At 41.1% G+C, this 16,692-nt stretch overlaps 1 protein-coding gene across 1 annotated transcript in view; it reads right to left on the reverse strand.

Moving 5' to 3' along the window:
- The window catches only part of SORCS3 (sortilin related VPS10 domain containing receptor 3), a 317,614-nt gene that overhangs the window by 80,306 nt on the left and 220,616 nt on the right, over positions 1–16,692 (reverse strand). The window contains exons 6-7 of the mRNA XM_009908219.2: positions 13,227–13,291; positions 4,472–4,590 (exon numbers count right to left, since the gene is read on the reverse strand). Of these exons, the coding sequence (XP_009906521.2) occupies positions 4,472–4,590; positions 13,227–13,291 (184 nt within the window). The remainder of the gene's footprint in view (positions 1–4,471; positions 4,591–13,226; positions 13,292–16,692) is intronic.

Here is a 16,692-nt window from a genome sequence, read left to right on the forward strand (position 1 = left end):
GCAGCTGTAGATTTGTGCCCAAAAAGATTGCTTTCTGCAGAGAACACCCTCAAAGAACTAAGCTGATTGGCATGTTCGTACACTCTTAGAAGCTCTTAGACCACTGCAAATAAGCAACACTCTACTGAGTTTTTTGGCCCAGATTCTCCTCTCTCTCTGTGATAGCATTTGCTCATGCTTTCTTGTACTTTCAGAGGAAAGTCTTCATCAGTTGGTAAAGATCATTTCTGCTCTTTCCTTTAGTCTTTAAAGAGCTAAGTAACACTGATGTAATTTGCTTATTTATATGAAATACCAAATTTTTCTCCAAACAATGCTTTCCCACTCAAAACAGAATTTCCTGAAAAATAATCCCCATTTTCATTAAAGCCTTGTGAACTCTGGAGCAATTGGAGCAAATCCATTAGAAAACCTGACACGAGGCATGCTTGAAAAACAATTTCCCCAGAACTCCACCTTGATTTATAGGAATCCTCCAAAATATCAGTACACTACATTCATACATAAAACAAAAGACAATCCCTGGCCACCAGGATTCATAATGTGGGCTCTGCACATGAGAGTATTGCAGCAGTTAGGTAATCTTACAGGCAGTTGCAGGTTGTTGCCTAAACTTGGAAAGTGATACCCTCTCAGTTAGCCAATACTCAAAGGCACCAATAAGGGAAGGTGTCAAGAGCTGTAGGGAATGGCACATTACAGCTGTAGAGAAAGTATGGGCTCCACTACTGCACAGCTGTGTGATTGAACACAACTGAAACTGACCTTAATGGTCATCAAATTAGCTCCTTCTTGGCACAGCACACAAATTCAGACATATTCCAAGGTTCTCCCACAAATAAATGACCAGCTCTGCAAGCCACATGAATTACAAGAATTGACCATAAAAGATGATGGCAATACTGGCTCCTGGCTACATCAGAGCAATCCTGTGAACTGAATGAAAACTTAAACACACAACAGAGGACAGGATTTTGTCTTGATGTATCAATTTATGCAATTTATCCAATCTTAGTGATGTGCTGGGCATCCTTAAATAACTATTGATCAATCAAATAGGAAGTCAATAAATTCAGAATGATCGCCTAGTGTTTTATTCATAGGACTTCTTCCTACTCTCTCTCAGTAGCTATTTCTTCCTTCCTTCTTCATTACCTCTTCCATTTTTCATCATGTGCTATGTTATTTATTTCCTTTGCCTGTTAACCAGCCCCAGTCTTTTCAGACTCTTTTTTTCAAGCACAGGATCATTCTCATTTTCTTTCTTTGCGATTCTGCAAGATCTTTTCAGAAGTGCTGCACAACACCGTTGCACATGATAAGGAATCATTGATTTATAATGGCACTATGACATGTTCTGCATTCTTCTTTCCCTCTCCATTATGCATCACAGTACCACATTTGCTTCGAGTGCACAGTTACCCAGCTTAATGCTTCCCAAGAATATTGCAGCTCAGGTCTGTTCATCAACTTGATTAGAATGGATGTTCACTGGTAAATAACTGCATGCAGATAGACTAAAACACTGACATCAATAGCTGGGATTCTTCTCCCCTAATTTTAGGTGTCAAACACAAGCCCTATGAGGAAAGACTGAGGGAGCTGGGGTTGCTTAGCCTGGAGAGAAGGAGACTCAGGGGTGACCTTATCACTCTCTACAACTACCTGAAGGGAGGTTGTAGACAGACAGATGATGGTCTCTTCTCCCAGGCAGCCAGTACTAGAACAAGAGGACACAGTCCCAGGCTGTGCCAGGGGAGGTTTAGGTTGGATGTGAGGAAGAAGTTCTATACAGAGAGAGTGATTGCCCATTGGAATGGGCTGCCTGGGGAGGTGGTGGAGTCGCCGTCATTGGAGGTGTTCAGGAGGAGACTTGATGGGGTGCTTGGTGCCGTGGGTTAGTTGTTTAGGTGGTGTTGGATTGGTTGATGGGTTGGACACGATGATCTTGAAGGTCTCTTCCAACCCAGTTTATTCTATTCTATCTTATCTAAGCTACATATTTAGGTTTCTTCTAATATTAACAAGAAAGGCATATTCAGAGAGACCCTCCCATCCTGCAATAGGTACAACAGATATTGCCCCTGAGGGTTTTGATCTCTCCACTCACTTTAGAAGAGCACAGGTTACTGATTTAGACCAAGAACCTACTTTTTTCATGACAAAAGTTAAAAGAAATTAATTCCTTTCTCCATCCCAAGACACCACTTCTGATTTGTTACAGCACAGACAGATCCAAACTCATGCAGCCAGCCTTTGTGCAGCTATTAAACCTCTCCAGGTTCTTAAAATTTAATTTGATATTTATTTATTCATCTCTGCCTAATATTTGAAATTCAAAAGAGCTGGCTCCTGTATTTCTGTCCAAGATAATCCAGACAGAATGATATGCATGAGACACTGCACACACAGTCAATCTGACATATCCCATAATAGGCAGCTACATCACATGGCCTGTGAAACTAATACATCCAGGACATATCAGCACTCCTACATATGTACTGAGCAAACTCTGCATAGCCCATCAACCATATGCTGGACATGGTGGATTTAACACACCTTCAGCTCACAGTGTGTGCTGTGAATGTGAAGTGTCTGTGTGTTACTGGAGTACTACATGGACTCAAGCCATGCCCAGCTTCTGCAGCCACTTATGGCAAGCTGCTGGATAGTCAGAAATCCTGCAAGTGTGATACCAAAAAAAAAAAAAGAAAAAGAAAAAAAAAGAAAAAGGAAGAGAGGGAAAGTAACAGACAACTTGTGAAAGGCAGAGCCTCCTGCCTAAAACACTAGCAATGTTCAGTGTGTTTATTCAATGGTTGTTTTTTAAAGTGTGAGCAAACATCCATTAAACTGCAATAAAACACTGCTAAGCATAGTCAAGGCATTTGTAGTATTGTAGCATGCATGTCCTTGTATACCCACACACACTTGCACACACTTTTCTTTAACCTGAAGCAGTCAATTATTAGCTATTAGCTTGAGCTGCTCACTGCTAATTTGAGACAGAGGAATGAGTACACATGACAAATGTCCTCAGTGTGACCCCGAGGTTCTAAACACAGCAGCCTTGGTTTAACACAGGTGGGAGCTGTGGAATGGGAAATGTCTGTAAGGCCTTAAAAGAATTGGATGTTCCACACTACCCTCAGCCACAGACAAACTGCCAGATTAAGAGTCTCTCTACTGCTTGGAAGGCAGAGCATTTATCACATGGAAAGCCATTGCCTGCAGCCAGATTGTGACTTACAGAGTTGCAAAAGCTATGTTCTCTGTGTTTTGTAGCAGCAGGTCTCCCCATGATGCCAAAGGAAGTGCTAGTAGACTAGGTTTCATGGGGAACTGTGCTATGTGACCGTAGCAATTGGTCATCTGCAGAGCAGCACACTACCCTCCTCACAGGAGAAGTCTGTCAATGATACTCAAGTGCGTGTAGTTTCCATGTTACAGTCTTACCAGGTCATAGGCATCCAGTCCTCCACTTAATCCCAGCACTTAATCAGCCATTACCACTTATAATCCCATTTCTAAGAAAATTTCACAATAAACAGGACACAACTTTCTTAGGATTTGGATATATTTAAGAAAAATGTTCCCCCCAGGAAAGTAAAATAGAAGCTACACATAACCCAGTCTTACTCGAAAAGGGAAGCATATGGCTTTTCTGTACTTCCTGGATCCAAGCTCCATCTCATCTCACTCCCCCTTTTCAGCATTGGTGACAAGCAGTTCACATCATCATGTCTGTAATCTGTGTCTCCTGAGCTTCCTACAACCTGGAATCACTGCAGCCTGGCTCTCAGTATCCACCCAAACAGCACAGCTTCAGGAGCTGTTCTTCCTTACCGTACTATTCAATCTCACACTTCCACAAGTATGAAATGGAGAGAGATAGCCTTGTTCCATCCGGCCCCTTTATTCCCAGAAAATCTCGAAACCAAGTAGTTTCTCATTCAATTTCTGTCACTTTCTCCTCATCTCCAAAATCATCCTTCCCTAGCTGACAAATTTACAGACATCTTCCACTCTGAAGCTGCCCTATAATATTTTACCAATCCCTCTGCTATTTTACCTCCTATTGCAAATCTTTGTTTGCACCTCTACCATTACTCGTCACATTAGCACAAATACTTCCATTTGTTACAACAATCACACCTTTTTGTTCTTCTCTGTTCTCTCCACTTCATCCCTAGCATCTTTGTACTTTCCAAGCAGCCATAACAAGAAATCCATGGATGATTATGATTATTGATGAATGAACTTCCATGATTCACCATGAGACAAGTGATGAGAAGACAGATCAGCTGTTTTGTCCCAGACTGTATAGCTAATCTATAATAGGCAGGTGCGGACTCCCAGCTCTTATGACTTGCAGTCCTATACACTTGTCCTAAGAATATGCCTCCTCACTTGCCTAGAAAAAATAGCATGCAAGCAGAATTCCTATCATATTTGTATCAAGCGAACATACCTGGATGAAGATGTATTCATCCTGAACAACAAGGGAGCTGATGTCAATGGATCGCGAAAATGGCCTACTCCTTTTGGTCTCCGAGCACTCCTGGATCCGACAGGTCAGATAGTGAGTGTCTGTAATGGGAGAATATGTACACATGAGAACTACCCAGGAAGGAGCCTGTTGTCTGCAAATCACAGAAACACAGAGACATTCAGGTTGGAAAAGACCCTCAGGATCACCAAGTCCAACCGAGAACCCTACTCTACAAGGGTCACCCCTAAACCATATCCCCAAGCACCACACCCAAACCACCTTTAAACGCATCCAGGGTTGGTGACTCCACCACCTTCCCTGGGCAGCACATTCCAAATGTCAGTAGCAGCTCAAAAGAAAGGGAAATCCTAACCTCATCTCCAACTACATAGACAGCACTGCATGATCTGCTTCCTGCTTTTAAATCCACCTACTCTCTGGAGTCAGGAACTCATTGCTCTTCCACACCCACCATTCCCTTCTCCATTGTGCAAGCATCCTTTACGAGTTCGAACCATAAACTGGAGATAGAAATTGTAAATGCATCAGAAAACTGATGATGAGATCATATGGAGCAGAAGATGAAGATTTCAAAAGCCACCCAGGTAACATTATTGATTCCACTACTCTGCTGGGAATTATATCTTCATTCTACCCATATCTTCATTCTACCTATTCTTGGTGGCTGTTTTTAATTGTGGTAGTAATACAGAAGGATTGGGGGGGGGGAAGCCCAGAGCTGCATTATTAAGCTTAACTTATTTTGCTGTGAAAATGACAAGTATCTCCCCAAATTAACTATTTATAATTAATACAGACTAAGTATGAAAATACCATGGACATGAAATATCATGATGGACTGAGGAGTCCCAAAAGTAGTCATATGCACTGCAAGAGGCATCAAATGCTTCTGTCTAGAGAGAAAATGAAAAGACTAACGGGACACCTTGTCAGTCATTGGCGATGCTTGAGAGAAGGAAAAGAACTGGGAGAAGTACATGGGGAAGACAGAAGGCAAAGGCAGACAAAAAGAAAGCTGCTCAAAGTGGCAGGAATAGATGTGCTCACCTCAGCAAGTTGGCAGGGGTTATAGGGTTAGGACTAAGCGTTGTTTCACTTGGGCTAATAAAGGATCACATGAAACAAAACAATCAAGGCACTGTGTCTCTGGATATATGTAATCTAAATATGCCATCGCTGCCTTTCAACTGCTCTTCTGAAAACTGCAAATTAGGGGGAAAAATGAAAATACAGTTAAAGTGACAGCTGCAGTGATAAAAGGTTGCATTTTTTACACTGTGGCACTTCCACTGGCTTCTTAGATTCGCTCTCCCCTTCACTTTTCTACAAAGGTTGAGAACAGACCATCAATAAAGAAAACTGAGTTTATAAGGTCTGGGGTGAGCCTGTTGCAATGATTTTAGGTCACATCTAACAAGGATCCTGTTAAAAGTAGCACAAAAGGACAAAAGGGAAGTTTTAAAAGAGTAACTAGCCTAGGAAGGCTGCTTACAGGATTCTCCATCCCATGAAACCTGCTATTGTCCTTAGCCTGTGTCTTTCCAGGGACAGCAAAATACAGTTCATGGAAAGCACTGCATGGCACAACTGAAATTCTTTGATAGTCAGTTAACTGCCTTCCCAGATTCAAAGACCTGATCCACAAACTGGCAGTTTCCCCTTCCATAGCCTCATCCTACCAATGGACTCTTAAGAATGCAAGTGAGAGACATTGCTGACACTAATAATTTTCTAATCAGACATTGTCTTTAAAAAGTCACAATTACAACCCAGCTTTAATCTAATAAAAGTGTCCACTTGCATGGCTGAAGGTGCATGTTTAAAGGCTGCAGAACTGGTTCTGGTGTGATGCACTGGGAATTCCAGGTTAATAAGGGCTACATGGCTGATTCAGAGGAGTTGCATAGATCTGGTGCAGTAATGACAACAGTCCCATTGTTGATGCTAAAGCAGCAGAAATTGTTGCTGGTGCCAGCTCAGAGTATCTGGAGATAATTAAAGTGTATGATGAAAAATACCTGATCTAGAGACAGTGCCAAGTAACTGGACTATTGGAGTTCTGCTTTTTTCCAGTACAAAATATTAGCAGCAGTAGAGAGGTCATTCTCTCAGATGGGGCAAATTAAGGTTCTTGATCAGCTGGCACACATGCACTTGCTCCAAAGCTGATATCTACCTCCTCAGTGTGGAATCTAAGACATCTTTTCAATGGATAAAAGCAACTTGTAAGAAAGTAAGAGGGTCTTACATACTGCCATGCTACCCAAAGAGCTCGTCAGCCATGACAACTTCTTTGAGGTAGCACTAAAATTAGGCAGAACAAGGAGGAGAGGTCAGGAGTCATATTTTTAGAAGCTTGTTCCCTCTGGTATGTTTTCCCACACAGTTGCCTGGATATTCTTATCCCTCCAGAAAGGGTATAATTTGCTGCTGCTGAGTGACAGAATGGGAAGAGGAATAAAAACCTGTCACAAATAAATGCAAATAAATCACAAGTGTTGACATGACAACTAGCTTCCTGCCTAGTGGGAAATGTGTCATTTTGAGTGTGTTACACCAGCAATCAAATATACTCAAAGCATGGCACCTGATTAATATTCACAGGAAGCTGGTGGTGGGGAAGGTGGGTGGCTCACTACCCTTGTTCCATTTTATCTCTTCTTTATTTCTTTTTATACATTTTACGACAAACTGCCTATTAAAAAATAAAATAAAATAAAATAAAAAAAAAGACACAGAAAACCTATCTTCAAACTTGTTGGACTATGGACAACAAAATAAGCTCAGGTGTTGCTATTCTCCTGCTGCCCTACAGAAAATGAAAAATGATTCCCTTTAAAGTATGCTAAAAAAAAAACCAACAAAAAAAGGCAGGTTAAAAAGTGATAACCCCCTGTTCACATTCATGTGCAACTGGAAGCAAGAAACAACCCCAAGTCCCTGATCAAGCTTTTTTGAAGGGTATCATTCCTTCATGAGCTATGGTCCCATTCACAGAACACATTCTCCTCTACACAGAAAGTACAGAGCTTATCAACAAAAAATGGCAATTAAGAGGAAAAGAAATGTCCTAACTTCCAAGCTGTTATCTCCCTCTTGGTTAAAAGCCATTAATTTTTCAGCCCTGTTTTGCACTGCCACAAGGAAAAAGGACAGGTGCCAAAGGGGCGGGTGGCATGTGCCCAAGCTGTGCCTTTAAAGCTTTGATTACCAGTCACTGCTGCGCCAGGGGAGGTTTAGGCTGGATGTTAGGAAGAAGTTCTTCATAGAAAGAGTGATTGGCCATTGGAATGTGCTGTCCAGGGAGGTGGTGGAGTCACCATCACTGGAGGTGTTTAGGAAGAGACTGGATGGGGCACTTGGTGCCATGGTTTTGTTGATTAGATAGTGTTGGATGACAGGTTGGACTTGATGATCTCAAAGGTCTTTTGTGACCTGGTTAATTCTCTTCTCTTCTCTTCTCTTCTCTTCTCTTCTCTTCTCTTCTCTTCTCTTCTCTTCTCTTCTCTTCTCTTCTCTTCTCTTCTCTTCTCCTCTATTCTACTCTATTCTATTCTATTCTCATGCAACAGCAGAATTAGAGGGTTTGGGTGTTTTGGTTTGGTTTGGGGAAAGGTGGTGGAGTCACCATCACTGGAGGTGTTTAGGAAGAGACTGGATGGGGTGCTTGGTGCCATGGTTTAGTTGATTAGACAGTGTCGGATGATAGGTTGGACTTGATGATCTCAAAGGTCTTTTCCAACCTGGTTAATTCTATTCTATTGTATTCTATTCTAAGGTGTGGGGTGGGTTTTGGGTTTTTTGGTTTGGTTTGGGTTATTGTTGGCTTTTTTTTTTTTTCCTTATGTTCCACTGCAAAATAACTCCCTATTTCTTAGCCTCAAAAAACTTCTCTTGCTAATAAGCCAATATCCAGTTACTTTCTCAGCCCATCTGTGAATGAGGCAATACGGACATCAAGCAGCCTGGAGGCACAAATCCTTCCCACCAACTTCTCTCACTTAGGATTAGGGAATGGTGCTCTCAGATGTGCAATCATTTACCAGTGGAGGAGCTCAAAACACCTCCCCATTGCTAATTTACATGGTGTATTTTAAATCTTTTTTTGGAACTGATAAAACTGAAACAACTTCTTGAAATTTTTGGTGATAAACTTGTGAAGTAAGACAAGATACTAAGTTTCTTCTTTGCCCATCAGTCATGAGAGCCACATCAGAAAGCAGAAGAACAAGAGGCTCTCTCTGGTGGACAACACCTAAATATGTGGGTTGCTGATGAGAGACACTGAAACAGTTAAAGCTGTCACTATGCTGAAGGCTGCAAAGGGCAGACTTAATGTGAATGTTACTGTGACTTAGGACAAGAGGAAATGGCCTCAAGTTACACCAGGGGAGGTTTAGACTGGACATTAGAAGAAACTTCTTCACTGAAAGGGTTTTCAAACACTAGAATAAGGCTCCCCAAGGGAGTGATAAAATCCCCATCCCCAGAATTAAAATACACATAGGTTTGGTGCTAAGGGACGTGGTTTAGGACCAGACTTAGTAGTTAGATAATGGTTGGACTCAATGATCTTAAAGGTTTTTTCCAACCAAAATGATTCTATGATTTATGGAGACGCAAGACAGCAGAACCTGCTCCTTTCTGGCATCATTAACAAGGCAGCTAAAAACAGCCATGGGTGGTCTAGCATGATTAACAGAGAGAAGGGCAACTAATGGAAATAAGTTCCATTGGCAGCTTGGCTCCATTTAAGTTCAATTCTGGTGTCAGGCAAGACTTAAAATCATAAACTGACAGCGAAGGTTACCATGGGAGATAGGAAAAAAAATAGCTAGCCTTGACAAGTCTTCCCCCACAGGAAAAAAGGATCTAGAAATATAGACAGGACTGTAAATTATTCCCCAGGAATTAGTTACCCTGTTCTTTCTTGTTAGGTTTCCCCCCCCACCTCTTTTCCCTATAATTAAAATACAGTTTATTGCATCTGTGAGTGAGGAGAAGATTATCTCAGTGAACATCAGAAAGTTTAATGTATCTTTCCCAGGAGTGCTGGTGAGTGCTTGTGTCAGTGTATTTGTAATAATTCCCTTGCATCCCAGCCTGCCTTTGCTGCTGCCTATTACACCCGGGCAGAAGGTACAATGCCCAAGGCCCCTACACGTTTTGATAATTTAATAATGCAAGCCTAGATGATTATTCTGCTGCAACAGCTCTGCCAAGATGTCAAAAAAAAAAAATTGAAAACTTCATCTGCTACAAAAGACAGGAAAAGCTTGAGATCAGCTTGGCATAAGAATTAGCAGTATCTTACAAATATTCAAGGAGACCAGACAAGGAGGCAGGTGGGCTTTTTTCAGAGACCTTACTATCCCTAATGGCTGGACAGGCAAAACCACAGGGCAACAAGTCTTGGAAGATACACAAGAGCTGTGAATAAAACTTTCACCTCCCAGCTCCATGAGCTTATTGATAGCCCTGACTCATTTATGGATAAATGAGACTCAAGCAGGTCCTGCCATCTGTTCCTAGCCACAGCGAGTATTTTAGTCTCCATTGTCTGAACTGGTATTAGATAGGTTCTTGAGTCCCATAAGTAAGGAAAAGAAAAGAAAGGAGAAGAAAGGAGAAGAAAAGAAAAGAAAGGAGAAGAGAAGAAAGGAGAAGAAAAGAAAAAAAAGAAAGGAGAACAAAAGAAAAAAAAAGGAGAAGAAAAGAAAAAAAGAAAGGAGAAGAAAAGAAAAAAAGAAAGGAGAAGAAAAAAAGAAAGGAGAAGAAAAAAAAGAAAGGAGAAAAACAGAAAGGAGAAGAAAAAAAAGAAAGGAGAAGAAAAGAAAAAAGAAAGGAGAAGAAAAAAAGAAAGGAGAAGAAAAAAAGAAAGGAGAAAAAAAGAAAGGAGAAGAAAAAAAAGAAAGGAGAAGAAAAGAAAGGAGAAGAAAAGAAAAGAAAGGAGAAGAAAAGAAAAGAAAGGAGAAGAAAAGAAAAGAAAGGAGAAGAAAGGAGAAGAAAGGAGAAGAAAGGAGAGGAAAAGAAAAGAAAAGGAAAGAAAAGAAAAGGAAAGAAAAGGAAAGAAAAGGAAAGAAAAGGAAAGAAAAGGAAAGAAAAGGAAAGAAAAGAAAGAAAAGAAAAGAAAAGAAAAGAAAAGAAAAGAAAAGAAAAGAAAAGAAAAGAAAAGAAAAGAGAAGAAAAGAGAAGAAAAGAGAAGAAAAGAAAAGAAAAGAAAAGAAAAGAAAAGAAAAGAAAAGAAAAGAAAAGAAAAGAAAAGAAAAGAAAAGAAAAGAAAAGAAAAGAAAAGAAAAGAAAAGAAAAGAAAAGAAAAGAAAAGAAAAGAAAAGAAAAGAAAAGAAAAGAAAAGAAAAGAAAAGAAAAGAAAAGAAAAGAAAAAAGGAAAGAAAAAAGGAAAGAAAAAAGGGAAGAAAAGGAAAGAAAAGGAAAGAAAAGGAAAGAAAAGGAAAGAAAAGGAAAGAAAAGGAAAGAAAAGGAAAGAAGAGAAAAGAAGAGAAAAGAAGAGAAAAGAAAAGAAAAGAAAAGAAAAGAAAAGAAAAGAAAAGAAAAGAAAAGAAAAGAAAAGAAAAGAAAAGAAAAGAAAAGAAAAGAAAAGAAAAGAAAAGAAAAGAAAAGAAAAGAAAAGAAAAGAAAAGAAAAAGGAGTCTAACCCTAAATACCTAACCCTTCTCCTACCTTTTTAATTTTTGTTTAAAATATAAAGCACAGAGGAAAATAAAAGAGGGAAAACAAATGCGCCTGCTAGAAGCATCATGTACTTTTCAAGTGGCTAGGGACATTGAAGGCATGGATTCTTGTCCCTAAAATGAACTAAGCAATGGGAATACTCAAATCTATGTCTGTTAGCTCACAAAAGAAGTGTCCGAGCCACCAGACTGAACAAAGAGGCATTTTAAAAGCTTCCCCTGAAACGGGGAAATTTTCTGATGAAGAGGAAACAACTTGCAGAGACCCATTTTTCCAGCAGGTGTAAGTGCCTCAGCCATTTCACTGAGAGCATGGAAGCCCATTTTGGTTATAGAGCCAACTAAGAGAACAGTTTAGCCTCTCATTCCTGTGTACACAGAGCTGTACCATTTCACACCAGGTAGGGCTATAGCTTTGAGGCACTCGATGTTTTGCAACACAAACTAATATTGTTTTAAGCATTAAAAACTCTAATTGGAGATACATGGTTCTTTTGTGCTCTGCTTGGCTGGGAGAGGAGTCATTTTGGTGCTGTCTCCCAGCAGGACATGTCAGCAGGGCCAGCTGAGCCCACCAGGTCTTGCTTCTCTGCCTGCTGTCTGCTGGGACAATGGCTTGCAATGGCCCTGGTTTTGCTGACACCATGGATTATGTCTGACTTTCACTGAAATCCTCAACTGCCAATTTCAAAATGCTGAATTTGTTCATTAAAACAAAAACAGAGAGCAAACCCTCAAGCAAACAAGACCTGTAAGGACGAGAGCTGTCTGCAAACTGGGAATAAATCTTCTAAATGAAGCATCTACATCCTTGACACATCCAATATTCGAATAGCTGTGTGAGTAAGCTTAAACTTTGTTTGAAAATGGACTCCATCAGCAGTTGGCTTGCTAACTGGCTTGATATTTTTCACTTGCTTTTTTTCACTTCTCCCAGCCTCTCTTCAACAGCACACACAGCAGCAAAGGCCCTGAAGAAGCCTGCCTACCTTGCCCACCTACCTGCCAGACAGTTTTGCTCTTTCTACCTACTCAACAAACAGCTGTCACCCTCAAGCTTTTATTGCCTGGTTATTTATTCAGCTGCCATCACTAAATAGCAGTGGGAGGCCAATGAGTGATTTTAGAAGATCCACAGCCTCAGAGAAGCCACCTTGATAGACAGGAGCTTGTTCACACAGCATCTGGCATACACAGTGATGGACTAAAACAGAGAAAAGTTTGCAGCCAACAAAAATGAGGCCTTTCCTCTCAGAGATCCTTCACAACCCGAGCTCTTTGCTGCTTTTCTACAGCCCTTGTAGTGTAGAAAGGACACATGTCCCATTGCTCTGTGGCATTGAGCTGGAGTAAAGCTGACTCCTCCCCAGGAGCAGATGAATTACCATGCTGTACCTAAAACACCTTGGAGTGAATGGTGAGAAAACTCAACTTACTTCTAATACTTACTGTCCTTTTTCCTGGAGTTTAAATCCTTTCTACTGCAAATGTGCCTAGATTAACTTCAGTGAGGGGTGAAGAATTTTATTTCTTACTTCAGATCCATGCACCTTTTAAAGGCCTGTAACATTTTGGTATGGAGCACCTATTCACATATCAAAACTGAGAAATCCTTTCACCATGAGACAAAAGGTACCTGGGGCATAGAAATAGCAGCCAGAGAAGTTTGACTGTAGATAGTTTCTCAGATTCCCAGGTACAATCCAGTTGTTCTGAACACCTCTGGAAATGCACAAGAATACTGTACATTGTACAGTGCTAGTAAGCCCAGATCTTTATGATTCATGTAAAATATATGATATTGACACAGCTAGAAAGGTTCCTCAGCCCAATAGATTGTGCTTCTGCCCAGCCTTCACAGAAAGAAGCCCTGAGGCCTCAGGATTTCCCCACAGCGACTAAGAATGAGGGTAACATCAAACCCCAAGACACACAACTTTCCTGTCAATTAAAATGTAAATGGAGAGACAAATGAGTAAAGTGAGTCAGACAGCTCTTTCAGCATTGGCTGCAGCACTCACATCCATCAGGTGTCTGGGCTTCCATGTGCACAAAGTCAGGTTCTTTATCCAAACCAGTCACTGACCTAGGAGGAAAGAGTGAGAGAGATAGAAGACAGCCAGTTAGATAAAAGGCTATAATCAGACACACAGAGAGAGAATTCAAAATCAGTTCAAGTCTACCTTGTGACATATGGTATGTATGTGTCTACCTCCTGTGTCTCCTTTGTGTTTCTACACAGGCTGTTCTTGGCTGCCATATACTAACCTGTCTATCCCTTGCCTACAAGATCAAGACTACAACGGTGCTCTTCTGATGGCAAAGCAAGCTAGCTCCAGCATCTAATAAAACCAGAGATCTGTTTTAATGCTGAAGGGAAGATGAGAGCATAGCAAGCCTTGTGGTTATAGACAGCAAATTAGAAAGGAGTTTCACTTGGCCAAATAGTGACATCAGAGTTTCCTGATCTGCCCCTGATTTGCAGGGGCAAATTATTTACCTCAGTTTCCCCATCTTCAAAAGAAAAAACAAAGATGCACATATGCATGGTGCAGTTCTAATCACAAAACCAGAAGAAAATATTCATTATTCACCTCATTATCTCATGCCATAGTCCTTGAAAATCATAGAACAAGGCATGATTAGTTTCTTTAACCTCACTAGGTGAAACCCAAGCACCCCAGTTCAAATACAGAATACAGAATTAACCAGGTTGGAAAAGACCTTCAAGATCATCAAGTCCAATCCACCACCCAACATCATCTAATCAACTAAACCATGGCACCAAGTGCCTCATAGTCTCTTTTTAACCATTTCCAGTGATGGTGACTCCACCACCTCCCTGGGCAGCCCATTCCAATGGCCAATCACTCTTTCTGTGAAGAATTTCTTCATAACATCCAGCCTGAACCTCCCCTGGTGCAGTTTGAGACTCTGTCCTCTCATTCTGTCATAGAATAGAATAGAATAGACCAGACCAGACCAGACCAGACCAGGTTGGAAGAGACCTTCAAGATCATCGAGTCCAACCTATCATCCAACACCACCTAATCAACTAAACCATGCAACCAAGCATCCTGTCAAGCCTCAGGTTGTCTTGGAGAAGAGACTGACCCCCACCTGGCTACGGCCTCCCTTCAGGTAGTTCTAAATGCCAACAAGGTCTCCCCTGAGCCTCCTCTTCTCCAGGCTAAGCAACCCCAGCTCCCTCAGTCTCTCCTCACAGGGCTTGTGCTCCAAACCCCTCCCCAGCTCTGTTTCCCTTAATCTTCTGTGTGTTGTTACTTCATTCCCTAAAAATATTATGTAAGGCATACTACAAAGACAGTGTTTCTTCTGGCAGAGGGAAAGTCAAGCCCAGAACAGAAATGTTATTATTACTGTCCTGGCTGATAAGAATCACTGGGAGATGAACATTTAGTTCTAGTAATGGCTGGCAGGGGAAAAAAAATAAATCTATAGGTGTCCACGTGATTTATGGATCTGCATCTCCTGAGTTAACCAAAGAGTTAGATTAAAAAGGGACAGTGACAAAAATCAGTTTCTAATTTGGTGAAAGCTGAATTTGATACAGTAGATTGTAAATAATAGATTCCCTCCAAGCCAGCCAACATTCACAATTCCCTAATGTTCTGAAACACTTTTATCACCATCTTCTGCTGCTTTCATCCTTGGGGCACAGACAGCTAAAACATTAAAAAGAAGAAAAAATAAAAGAAAAGGGAAAAAAATACTGGTGCTCTGATGTATTTTTGTGGATACCACAAAACCACAGTGACTGAAGGAATGACAAAGATACAAATGTGCCAGAGTTCAGCTAAGATCAGCCAGTGCTGAAAATGCCACAACAACTACATTATGACCCACTGAGTAGGTAACTGAAACTTGCACTGCTTGTTAACTAGAGCACCTCATCAATAGCAAGTCCATTCACAACACACTGTGAATTGTGGCCAAAAAAAACCTCAACACAAGAAAACAAAGCCATATAGGCAGAGCTTTCATCATTCTACTCCCAATGAGAAATTGTCTGCTCTTTAATCACTACCATCAGTTTCAGGGTGATCCCACAAGGAAGAAAGCGCCGTCTGTTATCAGTAAGGATGCCAGAACAGGCCTGAGTAGCTGTGACTGTGTTATTATCAGGGCCAGATCTTCCAAGTATCTGGACACAGTTAAAAGTGACACTAGGACAAATAGAAATTCCTTAAACTGTCAGTGAAAAACATTATGGGTTACAGCAACATTATTTCTCAGTATATATACAGAAAGGGCACCCATCTTTCCAGTCTATAGCAGTGAAGGGAATCACAGAACTTTAGGGGTTGGAAGGGACCTTGAATGATCATCTAGTCAACCCCTGTGCCAGGGCAGGATCACCTAGAGCAGGTCACATAAGAACACAACCAGGCAGGTTTTGAATGTCTCCAGAGAAGGAGACTCTACAACCTCTCTGCACAGCCTGTTCCAGTGTTTTGTCACTCTCACAGTGAAAAAGTTTTTGACATGCAACTTGCACTCATTGTTCATTGCACTCATTGCTCTTTGTTCTGTCATTGGGAATCTCTGAGAATAGCCTGGCTCCATCCTCCTGACACTCGCTCTTCACATATTTACAAACATTAATGAGGTCACCCCTCAGTCTACTTCTCTCCAAACTAAAGAGACTTAGCTTCCTCAGCCTTTCTTCATAAGGCAGACATTCCACATCCTTAATTATCTTTGTGGCTCTGCACTGGACTCTTTCAAGCAGTTCCCTGTCCTTGAACTGAGAGGCCCAGAACTGGACACAATATTCAAGATGCAGCATTGGAGGGGTAGGAGAACCTACTAAGCACTCTCCTAATACACACCAGGATACCACTAGCCTTCTTTGCCTTTTCCTGTAAGTAGCCCTAAATGCTGCTAAATTCATCTCTTCAGCTATCCTGACCCTTGCCTATGACATGCTAACAGAGACAAAGATGCATGCTTCCTAACATTATTTATCCAACACAACTTTATCTAAGGAAGCAGTAATTTCAGCACATTTAGGTACAGACTGAAATCATATTAGGGACCTGCCCTACAGCCCATCCCAACAATCTCCCTATTTCAATGCAGTCTTCTCTCTGGGGTCTGTATTCTTCCAGGGCAGATATCAGACTTCTATCCACGGCAATTTCCTCTGTCCCAGCACCACAATGCCAGGCTCCCTATGACACCTCCTGGGTCTCTCCCATCCAGACAAGAGATGGCACTGTACCTCCTCCTGCAGAAATGAGGCAGAGATCAGACTGCCATAGCACTATTAATTTCAAAAGGGACTATAATTAGAAGAAACTAAGTATTGCCAAACAAAATCTGAAATACTCATTACCATTGTGCATTAGCATACACAAGCTCTGTGGATCTCCTCAAAGTGCCTATTAAGTGAGCACTAGGGGATGACAGGAGTCTCCTGAAACATGGCATTCTAGCCTGAAATTCCTTCCCAGTGCCACCTAC

Source organism: Dryobates pubescens, chromosome 8 (genome assembly GCF_014839835.1).
Source record: "Dryobates pubescens isolate bDryPub1 chromosome 8, bDryPub1.pri, whole genome shotgun sequence".
Classification (NCBI taxonomy): Eukaryota; Metazoa; Chordata; class Aves; order Piciformes; family Picidae; genus Dryobates; species Dryobates pubescens.